The 26,929-nt window shown below is 40.5% G+C and overlaps 1 protein-coding gene across 2 annotated transcripts; it reads left to right on the top strand.

Moving 5' to 3' along the window:
• On the top strand, window positions 1–26,413 carry LOC109467147 (serine/threonine-protein kinase SIK2-like). 2 transcript variants are annotated; one of them, XM_019765086.1, is made up of 12 exons: window positions 1–468; window positions 788–904; window positions 3,146–3,209; window positions 11,548–11,663; window positions 15,137–15,182; window positions 18,104–18,228; window positions 19,633–19,756; window positions 20,532–20,758; window positions 21,397–22,587; window positions 23,259–23,300; window positions 23,448–24,076; window positions 24,427–26,413. In XM_019765086.1, exons 1-11 carry the CDS (start codon window positions 346–348, stop codon window positions 24,024–24,026), a joined length of 2,754 nt encoding a protein of 917 aa, XP_019620645.1. In that variant the 5' UTR covers window positions 1–345; the 3' UTR covers window positions 24,027–24,076; window positions 24,427–26,413. The 2 variants fall into 2 exon arrangements, with proteins under 2 accessions (XP_019620645.1, XP_019620646.1); XM_019765087.1 differs by lacking the exon at window positions 23,259–23,300 and having other exon boundaries at window positions 2–468.
• The last annotated feature ends 516 nt before the right edge of the window (window positions 26,414–26,929 follow it).

Below are 26,929 nucleotides of genomic sequence, written 5' to 3' on the forward strand. Positions count from 1 at the left end.
GTCATGGCACTGACGTCCCTGCCTGCCCAGCAAAGGGGAACGGGGAGCGCTCACGCAGCTGCCGCACAACCTTAATACATCACGTCGGGTGCCGGGGAAGCGAGCGGCGCGCTGGCGGCCAGCCCAGCTCTCGGTGTTTACCGCCACTTTTCTCTTACCTTTCTCAGGGGCCAAGTGACTAATATGTCGCCTGTACGGACGGTAGAATACCGCACGAGTTCCAGACACGTCGCGGGGCGCTGCTGACTGAGAGAGAAGCCGTGTCCGAGCCCTGCTGTACCCCGCACGGAAAGAAAAACACACACGGAACAATTGTGGGGAGGGAGAGAGCCGCACGCTGAGACCATGGTCATGGCGGAGAGAGGTAGAGGCCAGATTCGCGTTGGCTTCTACGACATCGAGAAGACCATAGGCAAGGGGAACTTTGCTGTCGTCAAACTGGCCAAACATCGGGTCACTAAATCGGAGGTAAGTTGCCCTGATCGAGCGAGGATCGAGCCCGTATCGGTGCCGCTCGGTAGTGGTGGCGGGGGAGATATTGCACAACCTCGGCCGTTCGTTCCCGGAGCCGGCCGTGAGAGTAGCCATGCACGTAAATAATTATAAGCGTCAACACTGGCAAATTATTCTGGGCGACGAAGTCGATCTTTGCCAGAAATTGTACCTTAGCACGTTTTCTAAACGTCTGCTGTCCACTACGGATTATATTTGCGAATGAAAACCCGGCCATAATTTTGTGTATGAATGTCTGATGGTAGACGTTTTTTCACGGTCTCCTTTTTTGTAGGTTGCCATCAAAATCATCGACAAGACACAGCTCGATGACGCCAACCTGGAGAAGGTTTACCGAGAGGTGCAAATTATGAAACTTCTCAATCATCCCAATATCATCAAGCTGTACCAGGTACGGTGCTCAATTACCTGTATTATATGCTGCATTTAAAGGTCCTCTATTGTGTCCAAGGTTTTTCCCGGGAATGGACACGTGTCCCTTCGACCACCATTGTCTGGTGAAACCTTCAGTAACTGTAAGCCTACGGGCACAGGGAAGCTATTTTCCCGGCCAGTCACGCTTCCCCAGAAATATGTTTTTCCTCCGGTCAAAGACCGCATGCTTAAATCATATGTTGGACTAAGATAGAGTGGATAGGTAAACATTGCCAAAGGACAAAACAGACTTGTTTACCCACAGACCTACCTGTTCAACCGAAAGACCACTTTGAACAATGGAGGGAACAATTATTACCTCCTAATTTGTAGAGAAAAAAGTATCCCCCAAAATAGTTGATAACTAAAATTTGATACATTCTCTGAGAATTGATTTTATGTTAGCAATTTAAGGTGTGTTGTATGTACAGTCATTTTAAGTGTGGAGGGGGTTACTCATTTTAGTGAGGGGGTATATGGCATGAGTCATACTACCTCAGGAGATATTGTCCAGTCAATGTGTTTGTACATTGAATCACACCCACACACACACACACCAACACACACACGTTTGCCCACCCCCAATTGGTGCCAATTTACAATGTTTCTAGCCTGGCTACATTGCTTCATCTTTGATAACATTTGATGTAAAGCAAGGAAACTAGTAACGTTAACTGTTCATGTTTAAAAAAACAATGACAGCAACACCACACATGTATACTCTTTCCTTTAAATTCATCTTGGTTTGTTCTGTTTATTTGTTCGACTTGTTATTATTTGTCAATCCTAGTACTAGACATGTTACCAGAAACAATTGTGTCAAATATCCCAACTGAAGTTGGATTAAAATGATGAAAAAAAAAGATCGTCTTGTCAAAAATGTCAATCTCATACTTGACAAGATTACCAGAAACAAATATGTATCCTGGATGATGAAGCTAAATTTTCAAAATATGGAATTGTACATATTGAACTAGTTTGGCAACGGATTAAGAAAGAAATCCATTTGATAAGAAATGAGTTAAAATTAAAAAAAAATATGCTCCCTTGGAAATTGTCCTTTTTCAGTTACATGTAAGGTACTATCCATATGTATCTAAAATTGAGTAAAATAAAAAGATACCCATAACAGTGCCACAGAAACGATGGTATTCTATCCCGCCTTGCGGGAGGGTAACCATGCAATATCCATCCTAGGCGGCAATGACATCATCGTTTTACAAGAATGATGCATACATTATACTAGTAGCTGCTCCTGTGGGCATGTGTGGTCCTCCATTCCAATAAGGCTAAGCAAAATTAATGTTGTGTTCCTGGGTTAAAACTTAAGGGATTCCATTTTTTCCTACATAGATTTCAGCTAAAGATATAAACATTATCTTTTTGGTATAATTTGTCTCTGACCCTGACTTTTTCCCTCATGACCTCATTGAAAAGCGACCTGCAGGCCAGCTTGTCAAAGAGTGATGAAATAACAATGAAATGATTGAACAAAAAAAATCCAACAAACATAATTTAGCAATACAAAACTGAAGTGCACCAACAATGGTATTTTCCATATCATATTTTAATTTATGAATTGAACAAAGTAGGACAATGTTTATAATAAATGGAGTTTTATACAGTTGTTTCACTTGCACAATATCTGTTGTAACAGAACATTGTAAAATGACTCATGACAATGTTTTTCATCACTCAGCTGTCAGATCGAATATTCTATATCCCTAAATACTAGCGGTGAAACAAAAGCAAAAAAAAAAGATCAGGGTCAGTCTGGTAATCTGGAAACAAAACATTTTTTCCTGGCATCGATCTTAACTGCAACTTAGTGCAAGCTTGCATAGACAAGTGATATGATATGAAAAATTATCAGAACTACATGTACACAGGCATTCTTACAACCGATTTCACACCAAATGGATATTGACATACCATTATTTTGAGAGAAATAACGTCACGTGTCAAAATTTTCCTATCTATATAATTATTTGTCTTTCAGTCACTGGAAGAATAAATGATTTTTGAATAGAATGTCGTGTTGATTAATTTCATCCACCAGAAAACTGTTGTTTGTCTAGTTTTCGAGCCGTTGTTTTTGTTTTGGCTGGCCGCTACCCATGCGTAAAGAAATCGGGGCAGCGTTTGCCGTACGTGACAAAATATCCGGCGTGGCTTTAGAATCGATTGGCTCTGAGCGTGTTTGTTTACCTTCCCTTAGGTGATGGAGACAAAAGACATGATCTACCTTGTCACAGAGTATGCCAGCAATGGGGAAATTTTCGGTAAGTACCCTCCAAACATGTGATACAAGGAGACTAGGAAATCTTGGGAAGATACGGTGGGTAAAGCAAACTATAAATAGTTACCGTTAGTACCGAAAACTGATACGGAATTGTAAAATTGCAGAGAGATTCATTATTTGCGTTAAGAATTTATACAAATGTGAAGTAAGAGCGTGGTAGCTGGGTACTGTTTTCATTCAAAATAATTCTGGTGCCAAACCTTGTCTGCGACTTGAAATATTACGAGACGGGGAAAGCTCCCCAGGTGTTTCGGAACTGATAACGCTCCCTGTAAGAGTGTGTTCCATTCCCCCCATTCCCATAAAGGCTTTGGCGGCTGGGTAATCATTTCACTTTACAGTCCTGTCAACATGTCGACTTTAGTTTTACTGCCCAGTGTCTGTTGTCATGCTGGTATGTGAAACGAGGACAGGCCTTGGACTGTATATCAGGTCCGTAGGAGGGTGACGTAGCGTGCACTTCGATATGCGTGTGCGTGTCGTAATGCCCGGTGAATTTTTCCAGATGTACTACAATTGCGTGATAGTTCGGTAGCATTTTTACGTATACAGCTAGGTTGCCAGGGCTGAAAATTCATTTTTTTGGGAATAGGTGCACTGGTGCATCCAACCTAAAAAAAAAATTACACAAAAAATTGCACAAAAATTTTTTGGGGTGCACCATATAAAACAAAACATAATGACAGATCTTAATGCTCCTCTTTTAAGCTGGAATCTGAAATGGCAGCCAAATTCAAAATCTTACACAAGAACTGCAACAAAGATTTTATTATCTTTATGACACCAAGAATATCCTGCATACTATTTTTTTAAATGCACAGAAATACCTACAAGAATATTTTGGTGCACAGCTCCAATTTTGGGTGCACTATGGTGCACAATCATGCACCCAGTATTTCGAGCCCTGGCGGGTAATGTTCAGTGCGCCCTGCACAGATCCTTTTCTCCTGGCCTTTCAAAAGGAATTCCCTGTAATCTTTCCCTCAAATGGAAACCATAATTCCCATTCAGTGGTAAATGGAGCAGCTGCACATATTTCATTGAAGCTAAGCGCTTTTCATTTACGTGTCTTCGCTGGGAAAACCCAGTTGGTTTGCCTCAAAATGACAGCAATGTATATAAGGTCCTAGGAAAAAATATAATGTGTTTCCTGTTTCAGTGCTGAAAAATTAGAGTTAGTAGGTAGGGATTAGTTTTTTTAAAGACTTTGCCAATCTCTATTGATCCAACTTATACAATACAGTTAAAATAAAACTTGCACGAGGACACTTATATTTTTTTAAATGTCAATGTTAGAAAACCAAATTGTACAACATTTCTCACTCAGGTGTCAGATCATGGAGCTAGATCAGCTCGAAAATGTACTTGAGGGGTCCACACAATACAAAAAAGTCTAGGGTCGGAATTTTTTTGGAGCACCCAACCTAAAAAATTAGGTGCACAAAAAATTTTTGGGTGCACCATATAAAACAAAACCTAATTGCAGGTCTTACTGCTCTTTTCTGAGCTTGAATCTAAAATGAGAGTTAACTTCAAAGTCTGAAACATTACTACAACCATGGCGTTAAAAGGTTCCCTTTTGAACCTCCTTGCTACAACAAAGTTTTTTTTTAATTATTTTTCTGATACTTAGAGACCAAGCATATCCGGTATATTATTATACACTTCTAATGTTAAAAATTCCTACAAAAATATTTGGGTGCACCCACAGAAAAAATTGGGCGCACAACTCCAATTTTGGGTGCACTAAGGTGCACATGCACCCAGTATTTCGAGCCCTGTCTAAGTTCCAAATGACAAATAATTTAACGTTGAACGAATTTAAGTGGTCGGAATGTAATATCCTATAAATGTAGGCTGATGGCTTAGCAATGTGTAAGGCCACACCAAGTAAATTTTATGGATGACGTCCTTTGGAGACCCTAAATCTAATGCGAGAGGGCGAAAAAACAAAAACAAGTAGGGCCCTAAAAAACAAGATGCCTAGATTAGAAATGTACTAAGAGATGACAAATGTTAGGACACAAATTGAATGAGGTGACACAGTGTAACAAGCAAGAAGTCTTTTATTCATCATCAAAACAGCAATAAATCAGGTGGAACAGTGGACAGTGAAAACAGGATGGTAATAGACACTTTTTTGCGTTAAGGGTTTCACGTCAATCTGACGATTTGCGGCCCTGTCGTAACTCTTTGGTCATAGTTACAGGAAGCGGAATTTCTTGTTTTTTTTTGTAGGAATAGGCCAAAATCAATGGGCGCGCGGACGTCATCCATAAAATTTACTTGGTGTGGCCTAAGCAATAAACGCAGTGTTAAAAGCTGTGTACATAATTTGACCAGATGTTGTGTGGGATAATTAGATTGGGGGTGATGGTGTCTATGGCATAATTGAAGTGACATCCTTGTAGAAGGTGTTCTCTGCCATGTAAAATTCAGACACTTCCATAATAAAAGTACTTTTTTTCTGAAGGTAACATTGAAAATTACCTGCACCAGACAAATTTTACCTGCACCATGCACTCAGAGTTTAGGAAGTATGGATTCTTGCTAAAAACTGCAAAATTCAATGTACTTTTTTCTGCAGGTAACATTGAAAATTACCTACACCAGACAAAATTTTACATGCACCATGCACTCAGAATTTAGGAAGTATGGATTCTTGCTAAAAACTGGTCAGAAACCAATGTAACTGTCAAAGCAGCAAATGCATTTCTGTAGAATTTGCCTCTAAAAGTAGTTGCATAACAAATTTTCCTGTAAGCCGTTGAGATAATAGTTTCAGTAGTCTGTCTGTATGCAAAACCAGCTTTTTCGTTGGTATTTTAATAAATATTTTTATCAACACTGGCCCTGTCCTTTAGGGTGATTTTTATGTCAATTGAAGCTGAATTTTTTTCTAAAAAATCCATCTAGACTACTTAGTTTGTGCCTACGGTCCACAAATAAGTTAGAAACTGGATTTGACCTGTTTAGATTGGATCCTGATTCTTGCCAGAATCTGGTTCTTCACGAGTCCCGTCTGGCATCAGTCAGGAAAGGGTAAAGGTAGCACATTTGTTCTCCAGGAAGTGTGGTGGGTGATTTAGACCTGCTGCATGGCATTATGTATCAGACAATTCCACCTTGGCCTTTCTTCGCATTTTAGCATGGCTGCGTTCATGTGATATCCCGCGTACATACATGTGTAGTTGGCCGCGGAGACTGTCGGCAGTCGATTTGTTCTAAGCCTCCGTATAGCATCGGGCGGGCGGCGAGGTTTGATAAATGTTCATGAATGCCATCATCTCATGGCACCCGTCTAGCTCACAAAGGCTCCCGGCTTGGTGAATGCTGGAGTCGTGAGATTGTTTGGGGCCGATAATGCAGGAAATGGGAGCACAAAACGGACTGCGGGTGCCGTTACGAGTCAAGCAGGCTGCCAGGGGAGGTTTTCAAGCGCTTCCCTGAATTCTGAATAAGGTTTTCTTCCCTCTCTGGCGTCTTATCATCGTGACGTTACCTCCTCGATCCATCCATCAGCAAACAGCTCAAGATGGAAGGGTCTCCACCCCAGATTTGGCACTTCATAAAAAGCTGCTTTGAGGACGCATTGACGAATCGCAGCAGCTTGAAGTTGGTCAGGGCTTCTTTTTCCTGGAATCTAAGAGTGCGAGGCTCTGCAACAAACAATATTTTCTTTCTTTTCCTTATTTAAGGTCAGAGGACCATTTTCAGTGGCTTAAAATTTCATACCATACAGGGCTTCTTTTTCCTGGAATCTAAGAGTGCGAGGCTCTGCAACAAACAATATTTTCTTTCTTTTCCTTATTTAAGGTCAGAGGACCATTTTCAGTGGCTTAAAATTTCATACCATACAGGGCTTCTTTTTCCTGGAATCTAAGAGTGCGAGGCTCTGCAACAAACAATATTTTCTTTCTTTTCCTTATTTAAGGTCAGAGGACCATTTTCAGTGGCTTAAAATTTCATACCATACAGGGTTTCTTTTTCCTGGAATCTAAGAGTGCGAGGCTGGAAAATAGATTCACTTCTAAAGTGGTAATGGATGATCTCTGCAACAAACAACATTTATTTATTCTTTCTTATCCTTATTTAAGGTCAGAGGATCATTTTCAGCGGCTTAAAAGTTTTAGTGAAATTTCATACCATACAGGGCTTCTTTTTCCTGGAATCTAAGAGTGCGAGGCTGGAAAATAGATTCACTTCTAAAGTGGTAATGGATGATCTCTGCAACAAACAACATTTTCTTTCTTTCTTTTCCTTATCTAAGGTCAGAGGATCATTTTCAGTGGCTTAAAAGTTTTAGTGAAATTTCATACCATACATGTACTTTTTTTATTCAAACTTTATATAAAATGTGTGGTTATGAAATGTAAATGTAAGAAATATTCACTATGCATTAGGGCACAGAACAGGTGAATATTTCTTTAATACATTATATTTCATTATGCACGTTTTATATAAAATTAGGATTCAAAGTACGGTATAAAACTTCACTGACCTTTAGTAGAGTGCAAAAAAAATAAAAATTTTGTGAGGTATATTCTTCAGTTGTTTAAAGCAGAGATATTACAAATATACGGACTATCAGCGCCGATTATTACTTGCACTTCCGATTGACTTTTAGTTCTCCATTTGTCCTTTTGCCAGCCGCCTGCTCGTGAGAAGCATGGCAAACCAACACCTTATTTACCCAAGGTTGGTTGGAACAGGAGAAAGGTCCTGCTTGGAAAGGCAGGGTTTGGAGTGCCCCTTTCTCAGGGAGGCAGTGATGTGTGGTAGAGCTGCGGGGAGGTTGATAAACACATGCTAGTCTTGCCGAACAAACAAGAACCTGGCCAGGGTTTTGCTGGCCCGAGTACGTACCTCAGATCAGTATGGCTGTCTGTTGGTACACTGTCCAATGTGTCTTTTCTATATAAAGTCTGCATGCCTTTTTCTGTGAGGCGTAGATTTGATCCAATATGCTAAATGGGTAATTCTTCATGAAGTAAAATTGATCACTTAAATCCCAGGTAGCACAATTGTTGTACAGTTATATTCCTACATGCATGCTCCCTCAGAAAATTTTGAACCATTTCCTGCATTTTTTGCGAGGATTTCAAAGTGATCAGTTTGTGTAGAATTCCAGATCCACTGCTGATACAAATCAGTCCTGTGAGTCCACCTTTTCAAGAAAAATCTTCGACCTTTAGATAAAAAGTGGACCTTTGAACCTTGGGGGGTTCTTCCAAACCCCCCGAACCCCCCTCCCCCTAGCTACGGGCATGTATTGATCTCAAACATAAAAAGGTTAGAAAAACAACTCAATGTGTCACTGAACTTGGTGTCGTGAATTAGGACTCCTGATTCCACATTAGTACAATTTTGTTTGCAGTCTTTCTGGTATGTTTGGACGGGTTTGACATCCCAAGGTGGTCAACTGTCGCTCCTGACGACATTTCATACCTTACAGGTTACTCACGGGCACAAACAAGCTGCCCAGGAGAGAATGGCTGACCTTTTACACACATTTCATCACCGGGTGTTCTAGGAGGGCCTGCATGGGAGGGTCCCGACAACGCTCTACGCTAAATTTTGAGAGCCGGCTACGTATTACGTTACAGTACCTATTACGCTTTACGATAAATTCCAAGTGGCTACATCACATTACGTAGGATTAAAACGCGAATTACGCTCCACGCAAAATGCGCCAATTACGCTCTACGTTGAATTACAGCGGTCCGTCTACACTCTGCATGGAATTAAAATGGCTGATTACGCTCTACGGAAAAGGGCATGTACCATCATGTCGAGCATCAAACACGATGATGATGATGATCAAACACGACAATCGGTCTGGGGGCACGTGTTCCTCTGGAAAAAGTATGAAATCTGAACTGCTATATACATATCTGAAATGCTATTTCCTGCATTTTGAGGCTGGGAGCAAGATTTACTTGTAGGCTAAACTTAGTTTAATAACATGTCTCTTTCCATCACTTTACACACAGAATTTTGTCCGTCAAAGATGACATATAGAATTTAAAAGATGGGTAAAATTTTTGTCTGTCATGAGCAACAAAATTCGGTCAAATGACCAAAACAAACTGACATGAACCATATACTAGTAGTTCTCACTCTTATATGCATATCTTTTGTACCATGTATGTGTAAAAATATTGGTATGTGTATAAATTTTTCAGGACTTAAAATACTTAAAGCTTTTAATTATCTTTGTGATATATTTTGCTTGACCCATACCTCTTCCCTCATGACCTCAATTAAAAGCGACCTGCAGGCCAATTTGAGTTTGCCATGGTTAAAGAATGGTTCAAACAAACAGAGACAAATGTTGATGAGAACACTGAATGTCACCTGGTGGAACAATGGGGGTGATTGACTGTTTTACCTTTAGTGAGGTCGTTTCATAAGACACGGTAGTGCACTGTGAGAAGAAACAATGAAGATGCAGTTGTTGCTTTACTAATTCATGATCTAACATCTGTGTCCAAAATATCACCAGGGTCCATATTATCGCCACCTTGAGAAACAGTGTGTAAGACATTTTTACTGCAACATACTTTTGGTATGCACTCCTTCACACCTCAAATGTACATACCTAGGGAATGTTGCTGTAAAAATATCTTAAAGCGCACTGTTTCTCAAGGTGGTGATATTACGGACCCTGGTGATATTATGGACACGGATGTTACATGTTTTAGAGAAATTTTAGGAGCAAAGCTTGAAGAACGAAAAATAAAAATCAACACTTAAGTAATGTACTTAAGGCCACACCAATTTATTTTGTTGGTTCTCTGATTTTTTCTGAAAAAATATGAAGCGACAGGGCGAAAAAATAAAAACATGTCTAGGCATCCTATTATAGCTCCAAATGCTTCGATAAGAGTAATAAAGTCAATACAAAAGTCAAACCACTGCATTGATAGCTGGAAAAACTGTATGAACTAAGAAGAAAAGGACTTTCCTCAGCTGTTGGGGGCAAGATATGAGCGTATTTGAGTTGATTCAGAACCAGAAGCTTTTTTTTTTGCAAATCAAAAAAAAAAATGAAGAGGCGAATTCGAGAACCAACAATTTAAATTGGTGTAGCCTAAAAACATCACGAAAATCTATAGTATAGACTGGAGATTTTTTTATCTATGAAAAATATTTCTTTGTGTTACTTTGCGAATGGCTTTTTGGGACAAGTTTGTAAAGAAATAAATTAAGTAAATTTTATGGATGACATCCTCTACAGATTCCAAATCTAATGCGAGCGGGCGAAAAAAAAACAAGGCGGGCCGAAAAAAACAAGGTTCTTACATTTTGAAATTTTGACTCAATCATTGTACAAATGGTTTTGATTCAATGGGAACATCACATAATATACATTGTATACACACGTCAGCCAACATCACATATCACTGCATCAAAGTAAGAAACAAAACATAAAATCAGAGCCTTTTCTTGTCTCCTCTCTCTATAGTTATCTGCCATCCACCTTCCGGCATGGCAACAGACATCTTGGCCTATTTTCGGCATGGTGACCACTGTCAGAAGGCAACAAAATTTTTTTTTTTTCAAAATCAGGCGAAAATTGCGCTCGCTGATGTCATCCATAAAAATTACTTGCTGTGGCCTAATGAAGGATTGTAGTCTGGAAGGCCTTGACCTATCAAGGAGGGGGATAAAGTGAAATGAAGTGGTAATCTAAATGACCTTTGAGTTCTCCGCCCAAACAATTATGACGTCTTGGTTTAAGTCTCCAAGCAGATCCTACGGTGGCAAGGCAGTATTCATTGGGAAAGCAGTGATATATTAGCAACCTTACCAATGTTAATGGACAAGTTTTATTGCAAATTCAATGCCCGAGGGCTAATTGCAGGAATAGAAGATACATTTGGTATTAAAAAAAAAAGACAATTAATACACATAGATCTACTGATAACTGCTAAGAAACTACTAGTAAAAACTACTGGGTTTGACTTCTTTTTTGAAGACAGACGAAGACAAAGGATCCCACTTTTTCTGTAATTTGTGGGTTTTCGGATGTTAAGAGGAGAGTAGTTTTCTTTTCATTTGTATATGTGTGAAAGTTTGGGTAGAATATGGAGGCTACGTCAAAGAGTTCATTCGTTCATTGCTATAGAGGGTACAATTTTAGATAAAATGTGTTTCGTCTTCCACCGTATTCAACGTACAATGTTTGCAAACTCGTTCATACACTTGTCAATATTTACCTGCTCTGGTGCAAGTAATTGAAGAAAAAAGGGTTCCGTCAGCCCTGAAACTTCAACGACAAAACTTCAATGAAAGTTTTTTTTTGATTGTTTCAGACTACTTGGCCAATCACGGCAGGATGAGCGAAAGCGAGGCGAGGAGGAAGTTTTGGCAGATCATCTCGGCGGTGGAGTACTGTCACAACCGTCATGTCGTTCACCGAGATCTCAAGGTTGGTCTGTTTTTCCTTTTTATTTATTTATTTATTTATCTTGAGGACACATTGGGTGGTCCCTTAATCAGCCGCTGGGGCTGATTTCTAAGGGAGCCCATAAGGCCACACCAATTTGATTTCTTGGTTAACGGATTCGCCCGCTTCATTTTTTTCTGATTTGCAAAAAAAAAAAAAAAACTCAGAATCAACTGCAAAATGCTCGTATTTTGCCCTGAACAGTTGAAAACAGTCCTTTTCATCCTAGTTGTTACAGTTATGCCATCTTTCAATGCGATGGTATCATTAAAAGTTCAAAATTCATTGTTTAAATTTTGAACCAGCCTGGTGTGTTGACTTCATGTCTCCTATCGTACCATTTTGGGCCATAATAGGATGCCTAGGCCTGTTTTTATTTTTATTTTTTTTTCGCCCACCCGCTCCATTGTATTTCTACAAAAATCCGTTAACCAAGAAATTAAATTGGTGTGGCCTAACATAAAATAATAATACTTAAACATAACAGAGAAATCATAAATCAAAATACAAAATCAGTCAGAGGTGAGATGTCGTTCACCGAGCTCTCAAGGTTGGTCGACTGTTTTTCCTTCCCGCGGGGCATGACAAATGTCATCGTCCGATAACCACACAACAATGGGCATTGACGTCATGAAGGTAATTACACACGATAAACCTGTTATGTAACCTTTGACTCGATAAGGCCGCGGCAAGTAAATTTCACGGATGACATCCGTGCGAGCATTGATTTTCTCCAGATTTTGAAAGAAAAAAACAACCAAAACGATGGTCCACAAGTAGAAACCAAGAATGTTTTGTCGGGTGCATGTAGCCTCAAGTGAAACTAGCTCAGCAGTTATAAAACTATTAAAAGTGACGTCACTAGCCTTGAGTGTAGATACTAGGCTACCACTCTTGTGTCACTTATTTCTTTACAACTTGAATATACTTGACGTGTTGGCTCTGATTATACCATGTTTTGCCACTCCAATCATTGTCTCATAACATTTCCGTCCTCAGTTTTGGAAATTTACGCAAATTCTTGTTTGCAATTTTGCCTCTCAAATATCTTATTGTATTTGAAGTCTGTCTGCAGAAAATGGCATCCATAAAATTACTTGCAGTCAGCCCAAGGCAGTTTTTCATAACCTCAAATTACTAAGTAGTCAGATGAATTTAATGGCAGGCGCTGCAAAGGTCACAGTACTTCATGTCTGTTTACCAAACTTACCAAACAGCTTACAATGTTTTCAAGAGCGTTGATGAGAGATAGGAAACACTTTATCGATCGAAATAAAAGAGTTTTGATTAAAATATTGCTTCCAGTACGCTCAATTCTTCCACCGAAAAACCAGACGCTGTTACGATCCTGCTCGTACACTTACAGCTGAAGAAAACAACAAAAAAAAACACAAACAAACAATGATCGTAGCACCTGGTTGATGAATCATCAATGGAGGAAATCATGGAGTTACTCTAGGCCGGGTTTCCTGGTAACAAGATTGGAAGAGTAGACGGGGGACCCCCAGGTCCCCTTCTTTAACAAAGCTAGCTCTTCATGCTATTTGGCCTTTGGAGCAGGTGGCACTCCAAACATCAAAAGCCTTCTGTAGCCCGTCATGTTTGAACAAAGTGTATCTGAGCTCTTTAAAAGCAATTTTATGGCCCCGGTAAGAGGCTATTGACGTCATTGGGTTTTAGGGTATTGTGGCAGTAAGGCATCCTGCCAGACGCTATGTAAGCGATATAAGGCTTTGATATATAATATACATGTGTAAGAGGAAGGAGAAAGTTTTCAGCCATAGCAAAAGAAAGCTGGATGTTTTGCCAACCTTTTCTAGGAATTAGTGCGTAAATTCTGCAACTAACTGTAGGTATAGAATTTTATCCAAAAGTAATACTAAAACTTTCAGATATTTTTGGCATGGTCGTTTGAGAGCAAACAATTGCAAAGAACATGATTGAAAGTTTGCAACATTTGAAACTTGGTTATTTTTTTTTAGCTCAACCTTTGTGGAAGCAAAGAGTCAGTATTTGTTTGGAGATACTGTAGCACTGGAATTGTGTGACGTTTTAAGAAAGCATATCCTTTGTCATAAAAAGTTGTCCTTCCTTTCAAAGGCATTAAGTTTATCTTTCTAAAAAACGCAAATGACAGAGAGAAGCATAACTGTTGTCAGTAGCTGAAATGGCTAGTTATCACATACCAAACTTTACTTGATATATTAACCTCATATTTATATCATATACAGTCCACATCAATTTTTGATGACAATACTAGCTAGTACACAATATGATTAATATTATACCTGGCATCCTTGCATTAGAGATATGATTTAAGTATATTCAGTTATAATATAGAGTCGTGCCAAAATTCTAAAACTGGACAATATCCAAGCACCTACATTGTACATACATTGCATTGAATATGACTCCATATTACATTACAAGCTAGTATATATAGAATGTAAGTCAGCACATGTATAGCTACATGCACATTGTCAAACGTATGTTTGAGGTTGTGCTAAGGGTACTCAGTTACGTATCAACCCTTGAGATGCTGAGAAAGTAAATGTACTATTTACCACTTAATACCCTCATATAACATCCTATATTACATCTAGATATGTTTTAAGTACTGCTTTTGGTCAGGTACTTGCAAATCTAAAAAAGCCCAGAGTGGTAGAATCATTACGTATCATTCAAGTACTGGCCCAGTACCTTATTTTTAGTTGTATAAGTAGTAATCAGGTGTAGCGCACTGAAGTAGCCGTTTTGGCTACCAATTCTCTATTGGTTATGGGATTTGGTGTGCAATCGTGTAACATCCATGTCCATAATATTACCAGGGTCCATAATATTGCCACCTTGAGAAACAGTGTGCTTTAAGATATTTTTACTGCAACATACTTTTGCTATGCACTCCTGCACACCTCAAATGTACATAGCTAGGGTATGTTGCAGTAAAAATATCTTTTAAAAGCACACTGTTTCTCAAGGTGGCGATATTATGGACTATGGTGATAATTTTATTATGGACACAGATGTTAGCAGATTTTTGAATATTTTTGAATATCTCTCCAGCAATTGATGTTACAGAATGTACACGTAACATTTTGATGTAGCTTATAATCCAATGAAAACAAGTCACACTTACATGTACTTAACTAACATCAGTGTTCGAAATACCTGTCTGCAGTCTGCAATCTGCAGATAGATTTTCAAGATTGCAGAAGAAAAATTTACACAATCTGCAATTTTGCAGCAGGAAAAATTGGCACTTGGGATTTGGTGCTCTTGGCCCCAAGGACAGACAACTCTTAAGCTCCTGTTTTGAAACAACAGGAGCTTCTTCACTAATTTGCATCAACCTTGTCTTGACTTGTCTATCTTTTGTTTCTTTTTGGACTTCCAAGACTGATATATATATATAACTAGGTGGGAGTCTAACATGTACATGTTTTTTTTTTCTACAGGCAGAGAACCTCTTGCTAGACAGCAACATGAACATCAAAATTGCCGGTAAGAAATCCTTCATATTTATTACCATACAAAAATGTTATATAATGTATTTTCGGTAGCGTTTGTGTGTGTGTGTCTGCGTGTAAACGCAATAAGTCGAGAAGGCTTATAGATGAGTGGTCTGGATACTTTGTAGGTGGTTTAAGGTCTTGATGAGAGCTCGAAATGATGAGGTTTTGGGCCCCCTGGCAGCTTGTCATGATACTGCAGCAGATTTGGTTTGCATATCTCGTGATCAGGACATGCTAGGGTCACAAATTTTAAATGTGAATGTACTCTCATCTGCCAAATAAACATACGGGTACGTTTATTTTTTTGGGCCCAAACATCCACCCAGTACGTTCTTATTTTGCACAGTACGTTTATTAATTTTTTGAAAACCAGTAATTTTTTTCAACTTCGTGTGAAAAAAATTGACAAATCATTGACGCGAAGACGTTTATAAACGCATATTGTAGCGAGAAACTTGTCATTTTCGGGCCGGTTTTTGCAATCACCGCGTGCATAAATTCGTCTGAATGTTCTATTGTCATGGGTGGTGCTTATCAAAATACAAAATATTAAATGCTCTTTTTTTTGTCTATTTAAATTCCTAATTGCAAATAACAGTTAAAGATTTGTGCATATATCAGTAAGGGTGCATTTTAGTACAAGAGACACAGGTTACCCGTCAATTTTGGTAATTTTCCGGGGGATACGTTTATTCCGGGGGTATGTTTATTTGATTTTGAAGATTTGTCCGGGGGGGTACGTTTATTCCGGGGGGTATATTTATTCGGCAGATGAGAGTAGCTTTTGTTCAACAGTCATGTTGGATGGATTGTAACTCTGATTCTGATCTTGTTGAGTGGATTATAATCAATTTTTAAGGACATAATTTATATATAAGCAAAATCCGATGAGAACAAGCGCTTTACTTCTGAGATGAAGTGTGGAATGACAGCCACCATATATCAGTGGTCGAAATACTTTTTTTCAGTGCTTTGGAAGTCCCAAAAGAAAGAAAAGATAGACAAGTCAAGACAACGTTGATGCAAATTAGTGAAGAAGCTCCTGTTGTTTCAGAACAGGAGCTTAAGTGTTGTCTGTCCTTGGGGCCAAGAGCGCCAAATCCCAAGTGCCAATTTTTCCTTAATCTGCAAAATTGCAGATTGTGTAAATTTTTCTTCTGCAATCTTGAAAATCTATCTGCAGATTGCAGACTGCAGACAGGTATTTCGAACACTGATATATACAATGTGTATAACTGTGCTGCAACATTTCATATTCGGTGACATTTGCCCTGCCTGCATGACATAAATGTATCTAGATTTCATCTACAGTAATACCATCTACTACCACTGTGCACTATCTGGAATTTTGTGAAAGCCTAATACTTCACCGCTGCCAACATTGTTTTACCATAGGCAGTCTACATGTACATGTAGCTGTGTCAGACATCAGTGGCATGCGTATTCTGTCATGTACATGTACGTGTAATGCCATAATGGGTATTAACGTTCCCGTGCTTTTGGCAAGGCCTTAGCTGGTCAAGTACGGGTCAAGGGTACAGATATAGCCACAAAATGTGATTTGTTATTGTGGAAAATACCATCACATATGCATGTGTACTTGAAATTTATATCACAATGCAAAAATAGGTAAATACATAAAAGACTGTTTTGTTATTAGAAAGAATACTGATTTGCTGTCACATGTACCCATAGATAACTCCGCCTGATTGTAAAGCCTAAGCTAACTTTTGATTATTTTTTTATATATATATAAGTTGTTAAGTTTTATTCTATACCTATCTATTTTACTATGCTACTTATTGTTACCTACTAGTATTTGCCATACAATGTACCCTGTACAATTGTCGTGCAATAAAGTTCTTCTTTTTCTATATTCGTAAAACAAATTGCAATACTAACAGAAACCATGATTATTATGAGTGTTGAAATGTAGGCCAGCCATTGAAAAATAGCACAGATTTCCATTTAGCATGCAGTACATGTTGTAGTATGATAGATACATGTATGATGTGGATAACTTTGTTGGATATTTAAAAAAATTGGAAGTAATAGTTTTAATGCAAATAGCTTGGTGATATTATAATATGATATATTGATATTTGTTTGATTTTGTCAATGTCCAGTATTTTATTAACCCTTCACAGTCAGCTAAGTTGCAGGTATCCATTTCTGTTTGGTACAATTTAGTTAGTCTGCAGGGAGAATGTTAAGGCACCCAATGCAATTTCAGGACGGCAAAACAAAAATACAAGATGAGAAAACCTGTCAGATATTAACGTTTACTGCCTGGCATTTCTTAGCACATTTCAGGCTTGTCCTATAGTTGTTTGGGTTACCGCCCATACATGAAAATTACAATACAAAACAAGCAATCTTTTTCTGTCAACACAGTTTTGCCTCATCACAGATATCAGCTTGGGGATAGGATCAATGGACTTATACCATTTATTACGTCACAGTTTGTTTACCGCAATGAATTCCGGTCAATAGACGTTTATATTGTACAGGGGTGCGTAGCGTGGTGTGTGTTTGTGTCACGTTAGACTTAACATTAGGCCTTTATACAGTACTACTTTCGTCTAATGTCACAACTAAATCACCCATTACGGCATGTTGTGCTGTGTGTCAACAAGACTAGACGCAGCAAAAATCAAACATACCTGACTTTGAAAACTTTGAAATGATCTCTATTCTTTAACTGACCGTTCTAGAATGTTCTTTAGAACAGGTAAGCAAACTGTGACGTAATAATGGTATAGGTCAACTTACTACTGTATAAAAAGAATGACCAGAAAATTTACTCCAGTTAGAAAATCCAGTTTTGCCATCCTGAAATTTTGAAATAATGCTACTGTAACGTACTTCGGTTCTTTGACGAATTTGCTCTTACTCTTTTTTTCTGTCCAGATTTTGGGTTCAGTAACTACTTCACTCCTGGGCAGCCCCTGATGACCTGGTGTGGAAGCCCCCCCTATGCCGCACCAGAGGTATTCGAAGGGCAGAAGTACTACGGACCTGAGCTGGATGTTTGGGTAGGTGCAGACCTCTCTCCAGCGACCAAACAATTCACGATAAAAAAATAACCCACTCAGAATTATTAATGTCTGATTAAACAAGTACCAACGATGAATATTTTACCCATACGTGTACACAGGTGACCAATTTATTACACTTTCGGAAGCAATCTAGTCTAATTGATTCGGGGTTAGATCTTTTTACCTCCTTGGTTAGGTAAATTGAACGTTAAATAGTATCATGGGATTTTTGTTTCCAGATATATTTCTTTAAACCAATCAGAATTTCAGATATTAAAGGTCTGCACTCGTAGGTGAGGCACTAGTGTCTCGATTGCCCTTATTTGGGCATTACTGTGGGCGTACTAAGGTGCCCCAGTAGACTCAACGGTAACGTTCTTGTCTTTTTGCTTGGCCTTTAAACATCACGATACTGAATATCCAGGGTATTGACTCGAGTTGTATCAAACAAGATCACCACCATACTTGGGAACGTGAGAAAAATGGCATTTCCTTTGGGATTGAAACAACATTTAAATTCCATCAATCCGTCTGACTCTCTGGCATAAGCACAAGGTGGGAAGTTAGCAGACTGAAGTCATTCAGCTAAAAGGGGTTACCCGAGGCTTACCATGTTTCGCGGCAGACCTTTTTGTCTACCCATTAAATTCTTTTGTCACTCAGTACTGTAAATCAGAAAATATTTGAGTTGATTTTATTTGCACATTTTTGTCCTGAAATCATGACACTCACTGAGTGCTAATATATGGTTTGAATTTCTACTCTACTACAGAATTATCTAACTTCACCCGAAATTCAACCACCACAAAAACTACCAAAACATTAAACTGGCGCAAAATTTAATGCATGTACAGTAGATGAAGGACATGCGTCAATGCATACTAGCCAAATACATAACCACTGAGCTAGGTGGTATGAAACATATATAACTATGCCAAAAGATGGCAGTGGATGTTTATTTTTAAGACTTTAGGATTGTTTTCAAGTGGGAAGCATGTGTTCGGGAGGGAGTTCTATAATTTTGCAGTCCAGGAAAGAAACTGTAGCTTTAGAAGGACTTTAAACGGTGTGACAATGTAAAATTGAGGGGAACCTAGTGGCACGCTGAAAAGTTTTCAGTTGTATTACGAGTCGTGAAAGTTGTTTTGGTGATGGAAACAGATCACTCACTTTTAGTTTGCTTAACAGAAAGGTGAGTTTAAAAACTGGCATTGTCAATGGTTTACCTTTGCCATGTTCTCTTAACTGGCACTAACGCGAGCACAATGCACGGTAATTATCTCTCGGAGCGCCGTCATGTACCCTTTCACGAACAAAGGTCACACGTTGTACCCCGGTCTTTGTCTGCTGAGGTCAGTGACAGATAACGAGTGTGAGTAATGCTCGTCTTGTCTTTCTCAGAGCCTGGGCGTGGTGCTGTATGTTCTGGTGTGTGGGGCCTTGCCATTCAACGCCGACACCTTACCTGCCCTGAGGGAGAGAGTGCTGGCAGGGCGATTCCGCATCCCATACTTCATGTCAACCGGTAAGGCCACACCAATTTAATTTTTTGGTTAACAGATTTTTCTAGAAAAATAATGGAGCGGGCAGGCGAAAAAAAAATAACAGGCCTAGGCATCCTATTATGGCCCAAAATGGTACGATAGGAGTCATTAAGTCAACACACCAGGCTGGTTCAAAATTTAAACAATGAATTTTGAACTTTTAATGATACCATTGCATTGAAAGATAGAATAACTCTAACAACTAGGATGAAAAGGACTGTCTTCAACTGTTCAGGGCAAAATATCAGCATTTTGCAGTTGATTCTGAATTTTTATTTCTATTTGCAAATCCAAAAAAAATGAAGCGGGCGAATCCGTTAACCAAGAAATTAAATTGATGTGGCCTAAGGCATGGGTCATGTGCAGACAGGGCTCAAAATACTTTTTTCTGCACTCCGTCTGATGCAGGTGAATACTGAAAAGTAATACTAGATATAAGAACTAGAAAAGTAACATTTGCAAAGTATGCATAATTGCATATGGTCTGCTCTGTTAATTCTTACTCAAACACATTTCCATATATGGTGACAGGAGTCTAAATCCTTCCTACTATGAAATTGCAACATTATGTAATCCAACACCAGTTACCATGGTGAGAGACAGTCTGGTCATTGGCCAGGTCAGAGGTCAGTGTTTGGAACGGAAGAAGAAGAAGAAACTGAGCAAAAACAAGATGTTTTCCTTCGGTAAACATAGAAATTATTATATAATATTCTTATATAATATTATTCTAACCACTGTCCTTGTTCCTTGCAGAATGTGAGCAACTGATTCGCAGGATGCTGGTTCTGGATCCCAGCAAGCGCTACAGCATCGAGCAAATCAAGAATCACAAATGGATGCTGGAGGACGGCCAGGTGCCCCGCAGACCGCTGTCCAGTCCGCTGCCTCAGATGGAGGAGGACGAGAGACTGGGACACTACAACGAGCAGGTCATCAGGCTCATGAACATGCTGGGCATCAATCCACAGAAGACTCGCGAGGTAGGTTGTTGCAGGTTCTTTTGCTTGATTGTAGTGAACAAGTCAACAACACTTGTGGAGCTTCTTGGTTTATTGTGTTTCCTCCAGGACTCTAAACTCCAGAGTGAGGTCCCTAGTTGGACGGTTCTACTTCTGAGATAGGGGGGTTGTGTAACAGGACTAGTCTACTTCTAAGAAAAGGGGGTGTAACGGACAGTGCACATAATATGGTTCACAGTGGGTTCACAACATAGGTCATCTGTTCTAACCAGCACGTCGGCAGAACCTATTGCGCCTGTGTGAAACCCGTAAATTGTACATAGTACTTTGTCAGAGCGTCTCATATAAGGTCATGTTCGCGCTTATAAGTAGGCATCCCGTCTGTTGTTTCCAAATGTTATGTCGGAAAAGATATCTTCTGCAACAAATGATACAAAACAATGATTTTGTCTGTCAAAGGTGACAGATTGGGCAAAAATTTGGGCAGCCAAACAATGGAAAGACAGATGCTAGCTACATGTAGAGCACTGGCCAAGTAGTTATAATTTCTCCTGCAAACATGTTTAATAAAGTAAATAAACATTCATTTGTACATTTTGATGGAAAGGTCACAAGGCTTTACATGTGACTTACGATGTGTCTTTTCTTCCCGTTTTCAGTCTCTTGATAGCAAAGCTTACGACCACTTTGCCGCCATCTACCACCTACTTGTTGATCGTTTGAAGTACCATCGCAGCAGTTTCCCACTAGAAAACCGCACCGACTCTCGAGGCCGCAGGCCAAGTACTATCGCTGAGCAGGCCATGCTGAAGGCCAGCGCGACCGGCTTCAGCGGCGGGAACGCCATGACGAACTCTGTCCCGCCTTTCGTGAAACCGTCATTCCAATTGACTGTGGATGATTCCCAGAGAACGGCTCAGTCCTACAACCAGTTTGTTCTGAACAGAGTTGAGGACGTCCCCACCCCGGAGGTGAAGGGGTGCTGCCTGGACGTCATCCCCCACCCCCAGGTCAGAAAGGTCCGGTCGGCCTCACCGAGTCGCATGATGGAGTCCCTCGACGAGGACGTGGAAGCGGACATCAGCGAACACGCCGACCTCCCGGGGATGTCCGCCATCAACATGCCGTGCAATTCTCAGCGAAGGCACACGCTGGCAGATCCGATCGAAGGACCGCTGTTGCCGCCCAGCCTGATCCCGTGCAATACATTTGTAAATGACCAAGGAACTGAGATGGACAGAATGCCTTGTGCCCAGGAAGGTTTCCAAGTAGACTCTTTACACGCTGGGTTTGCAGACGAGGTGGAAAACATGGAGCCCTGCGTCAACCACGTCCATGACGACCGATCGGCGATGACAAGTTGTTTGTACGACGCCGAGAAAAGTAGTTCGAACCGTGCTTCTCCTGTAAACTTCCGAGAGGGTAGGCGTGCCTCAGATGGTTCTCTCACCAAGGGCATCGTGGCGTTCCGCCAACACTTGAAAGACCTTGCCAAAGTCAAAGGTATGGTGCAGCTCCACAAGGAGCATCAGGTCCTGCAGGAGATGTGTAACAGGACAGTGTCGGATTGTGACGCCGAGGACGCGAGCGAACTGCCGTCTTGTCGCTTCCAAGAGGCGAGACTGAGAGCGAACCGGCCTTTCTCCCCTCTCGTCGTGCCAAACCAGCCCCCGAGCACACCCAACACCTCCCCGCTCACACGCAGACAATTCCCCATCAACAAACCAGCGGAGCAGCCCACACCCAAACTAATGAAACATGCGACTGTGCACGCAGACCCCGACTTTGACCACAGATTTGATGAGCTCCCGGAACAGATTCTGGCACTAGAACCTTCACAGAAATTTAAGGTATGTGGAAATTTTATTCACTCAATAATATTATTGTATTGTAACCCCTTGTCAAGACAGTCTGTATGTTTATCTTAAATGTGGATAGTTGTGTGACATGTCTAGTCTTTGTACTTGTGTCAGCAATGTAATCTATGGTGATAAATTGCTGTAGACATCATGCCAAGATGCCAGAACCCAAGAAAGCTTGCCTTGGAAAGTCCCTGGCAAATCAATCTGCTTCCTATCACATTTGGGTCCTCTTGAATATTCATAAGTTTACCTTATATGGCACAGAATCAAGCTTTCAGCCAATCAGCACCCACCTTTCAAATCACCCGACCCTGCTACTGCTTGTTTATCTGGTCATGACTGCTGACCTTATAGTATCAACAGTGTGCTGAGTTCTGATTGGCTGAGAGCTGCACCATGCCAAAGGTACTATAAACCGTTTGATTCGCCAGGACGGTTGGCAAGTGAGGATGGGCTGCAGGCCAGTGGTAGTGAAAACCCTAAAGGGGATTTCTTGCTGGCTAATGTCTAACTGATCATTTTCCATATTGCAGTTAAAGTAAGAAAAAAGAAAATTGACATACTAACATGAAAATTAAGATGAGTTGCTTCCAGTTCAGCAGGTTACCAGAGAGCTGTGGTAATATTAGAGAAGTCATCCTGGTCTTGATATTTTTCAGTTGGTGGAGAATTCTGGCCCCTATCAAGCAGATCTGAAAATGGTGAGAATCTTATCAAAACAGTCGGTGGGGTGGCAGTCTCAATAATGCATATATCAAACAGTTACTGTAAGTCTCGGCCATTCCTTCTACATGTTGTTAGTTCAGCTGGTATGCTGGTTAACCTTTGTGCGTGTTTTTGTTCTTCAGACGTTGGAACAGCAGCTTCTGCAGCACAAGCTACACCAGAAGAGACAGATGTTGCAGAAGCAGTCCCAACTCAACATGCAGTTCCAGAGAATGCAGATCAGGCCAACTGACACGCAGACACAGCTTGACAGCCAGCAGAACCCCTTGCAGCTGCAGTGTCAGCTTCGTCAGCAGCAGCTGCAGCACCTGCAGCAACAGCAGCAGCATATCCGCCAGCAGCAGCTGCAGGACAGACTGCAGCAGCAGCAGCTGCAGCAGCTTCAAGTTCAGCAACTGCAACAGCAGCAGCAGCAGCAACTACAACAGCTGCAGCAGCAGCAGCTGCAACAGCAGCAGCAGCAGCTACACAACAGCAGCTGCAACAGCAGCAGCAGCAGCTGCAACAACAACAGCAGCAGCAGCTACAACAGCAGCAACAGCAGCTGCAGCGGCAACAACAACAACAGCTGCAGCAACAGCTCTGTCAGCAACAGATGGCACAGCTACGACACCAACAGCCTTGTGGGCAGATACATCATGCAGCAGCAGAGAACAGCATGCAGACAGCTGGGTCGTCAGCAGCCAACAGAGGCCATATGATCCGACAGACATCCTACAAACTAGCCCAGCAGCATCCTGTCACATTCCCTGTAAGTTCAGTCTTAAAGTGTGTCAGGAATTGAAAGGTTCTTTTTACACAACTGGTTTAGACTCTCACTACTGCAAAAGCACCACTTACATCGGCTACAAACATGCAATAGCGTCAGAAAGCAGTACTACAGTCAGAAGTCCTGAGGAAAGTGTCTGATAGATGTCAAAACATGAGAGTCTATATCACTGGTGTCAAAAGAAAACCTAATATCCTATGCTTTATCAACCAGGTGAAACTATTTTTGGGAGTGTGTCAGGAAGATATTTGTAAAATGGTTGTCAACCTCCTCTTTTCATTCTATTTCCTTATGTACGATTGTTCTGTAATGTCTCGATGTCGCTTTTCCAGGATGCTGGTGGGAGTGAACAGATGACCTACAACCACATATCCAACCAGCCGGAGATGCTGCCTCTTATCCCCCAGCTCAGCATCGACGAGGTAGACGCCGAGTGTGAGAGCATGGACACATCAGACTCTCTCAACTTACAGTCAGGCAACTCCATCCTGGCATGTTAGGAGAGGACTGTCCTGTCCATGTGAAAGAATGAACAGTGTAGCCTGGCCATTTTTCTTAGACAGGGACCAGTTATTATATATAATAGCCCGGTGCTGTAGGGACGGCTCACGATAAAGTTTGCAATAAAACAGGAGAACAAAGAACAAGGCAAACATGTAGGATAAAGCTGCCAAGTTATACAGAGGGATGTTATGTTGGCACGTGCCTTGCAGTGGGAAGCCATTGGGATATAACATAGTTGGGTCATTGCTGTGAAAAAAGAAACGAAACAAAATGGTGAACTATTTTTCCTGTTTCCAATGGGGGAATGATTAATGTCGTTATGTGCAAATGTCGTTGCTCGGTTTGTCCGCTGTGTTCCAACGTTATGTTCACTTAATTGCGTCCATCTTGAAAATTATGAAATGTGTTATCTTGAAAATTATGAAATGTGTTAATACCTTGTCAGAGGTCCTATCATTGCAAGTTGAATGTCTGTCTCCATATGTATGTGCATGATTGTAATCTTATTATCCCAACCTTTCGATATGTACATGTACCTGCTTCGTTTTTTCTGTTGTTCTCTTTCTTCAGTCTCTTTCACTAAGTCTCAACTGTGTTACTGTCAAATGTGTCCACGACAAACTGGCATCCTGTGTCCTAATTAAATTTCCCCTGTCGTGTGGCAGGTACTAAATGTTTTTGTGATGATTGTGTAAAAAGAAGAATGTTGCCAATATCCAAGGAGACGACAGTGTCTGTGTAAAGAGAAAGTGACAAACCTAATTTGTATAGACTGTGAACCTCCTTTCCATGAATGTTCCTTCCTTCTAGACCAAGATGGAGATTTAGAAAGTCCTCGTTTAGTGTATATATTATATATAATATAAATTATTATTGGTGTAAAGTTTATCTGTAGTAGAGCTACAGTGATTGGCTTGATGAGCTACATTTGTAAGTGAGAGTGTAAAAGTGGTGCCATCCACGAGTGCCACAGTCGTATCACCAAGTACAAAATATATCTAGAGCCTATTTTCAACCCTCCTAGTCTATAGAACGACTGAAGGAATGAAACAGGACATCTATTTTCCTTAGAACTAGAACGTATTTTGTACTGTATGTGCAGCATAAGCCAGATATTGTTGACTGTTGTTTTAAGAACTGTTCTGTTCGGGTCACAAAAAATTGTACCTGTGTCATAGACTGTAAATATGTATATCTATAGGACGTTTTTTTGTAAATAGGTGTGAAGGTGTCATTGTACATATATTAGGCAGATATGTACTGTTGTTATTTTTACACAAGTGACAATACTAGCGAACACTTTAAACTCCTTCGACATTTAAAGGACCAAACGAAAATGTAGCTATATATCACATGGTGCAGTGATGTGGATAAGATGGCATCGGTTCAAAAAAACACTGCCTCTGAGGCAAAATTGATGGAATACTGTAAAGGATACCATGTCGGACATTTACCAAATGACTGTGACGTACGGATTTTTGCCTTCTGTGATTATAAATAACCAAGGCAGCGGAACAGTAGAGGATAGACGTGATCTTGTTAGAATTTAATCTCAAAAGGAAACGTAGAGTAGCGGAGTAGAGTGAAGCTAGAGAGAACACCTCCCCCCCCGAAAAAGTGCATATCAAAGTTTGTGCATCATTTATTTATTGTTGTGTAAGGGTTCCTACCCAGAGGAAGAGAATATTACAGTGTAGGGAATGACTTGTCCCTTGTTAATGGTGGTATCCCTGTATGTAGAGCACTGGACATGGTGTGCCTACAAGTCCAGTGGGTTGATCATGCCTAAGAGCATTAAAGGACAATCTGAACATACATCAGTGTCTAAGCCTTTTATTACCTTCGTTAGAAGGTTATGTTTTTGGTGGTGGCACGTGTGTGTGAATGTTGTTTTGCATGATAAGGGGGCCTGCAAGCCCTTTTCCGTAGAGCGTAATCGGCCGTTTTAATTCTACGTAGAGCGTAGACGGACCATTCTTCGCATTTTGCGTAGAGCGTATTCGCCGTTTTAATTCTACGTAATGCGTTGTAGCCACTTGGAATTTATCGTAAAACGTAATCGAGGGTTTCCGAATTCAGCGTAGAGCGTTGTCGGGACCCCCCCCTTGCAGGCCCTCTGATAACTATTAAGAAGCTTTGAATGGATTGTCATGAAACTTGGTACTAGGTGGGTAGGTCTTAGTGAGACTTCAAACTGGTTAGATTTTGGGCCACCTGATGGCTTGTTGAGTATACAGAGACCTACAGACTGAAGTTTAGTTTGAAGACCTTTGTCAGAAAGCAAACACTTTTGAACGAGTTGCATTGCTTAATGTTATCAGGGCTATGAGA

Source organism: Branchiostoma belcheri, unplaced genomic scaffold (assembly GCF_001625305.1).
Source record: "Branchiostoma belcheri isolate BF01 breed outbred unplaced genomic scaffold, Haploidv18h27 scaffold176, whole genome shotgun sequence".
NCBI lineage: Eukaryota > Metazoa > Chordata > Leptocardii > Amphioxiformes > Branchiostomatidae > Branchiostoma > Branchiostoma belcheri.

Bases quoted from the DNA above. Each gene is read 5' to 3' on its own strand.
- LOC109467147 (XM_019765086.1), top strand. From the start codon at position 346: ATGGTCATGGCGGAGAGAGGTAGAGGCCAGATTCGCGTTGGCTTCTAC. The intron at 905-3,145 runs GTACGGTGCTCA...ACCTTCCCTTAG, and splicing joins ATATCATCAAGCTGTACCAG to GTGATGGAGACAAAAGACAT. The intron at 23,301-23,447 runs GTGAGAATCTTA...TTTGTTCTTCAG, and splicing joins ATCAAGCAGATCTGAAAATG to ACGTTGGAACAGCAGCTTCT.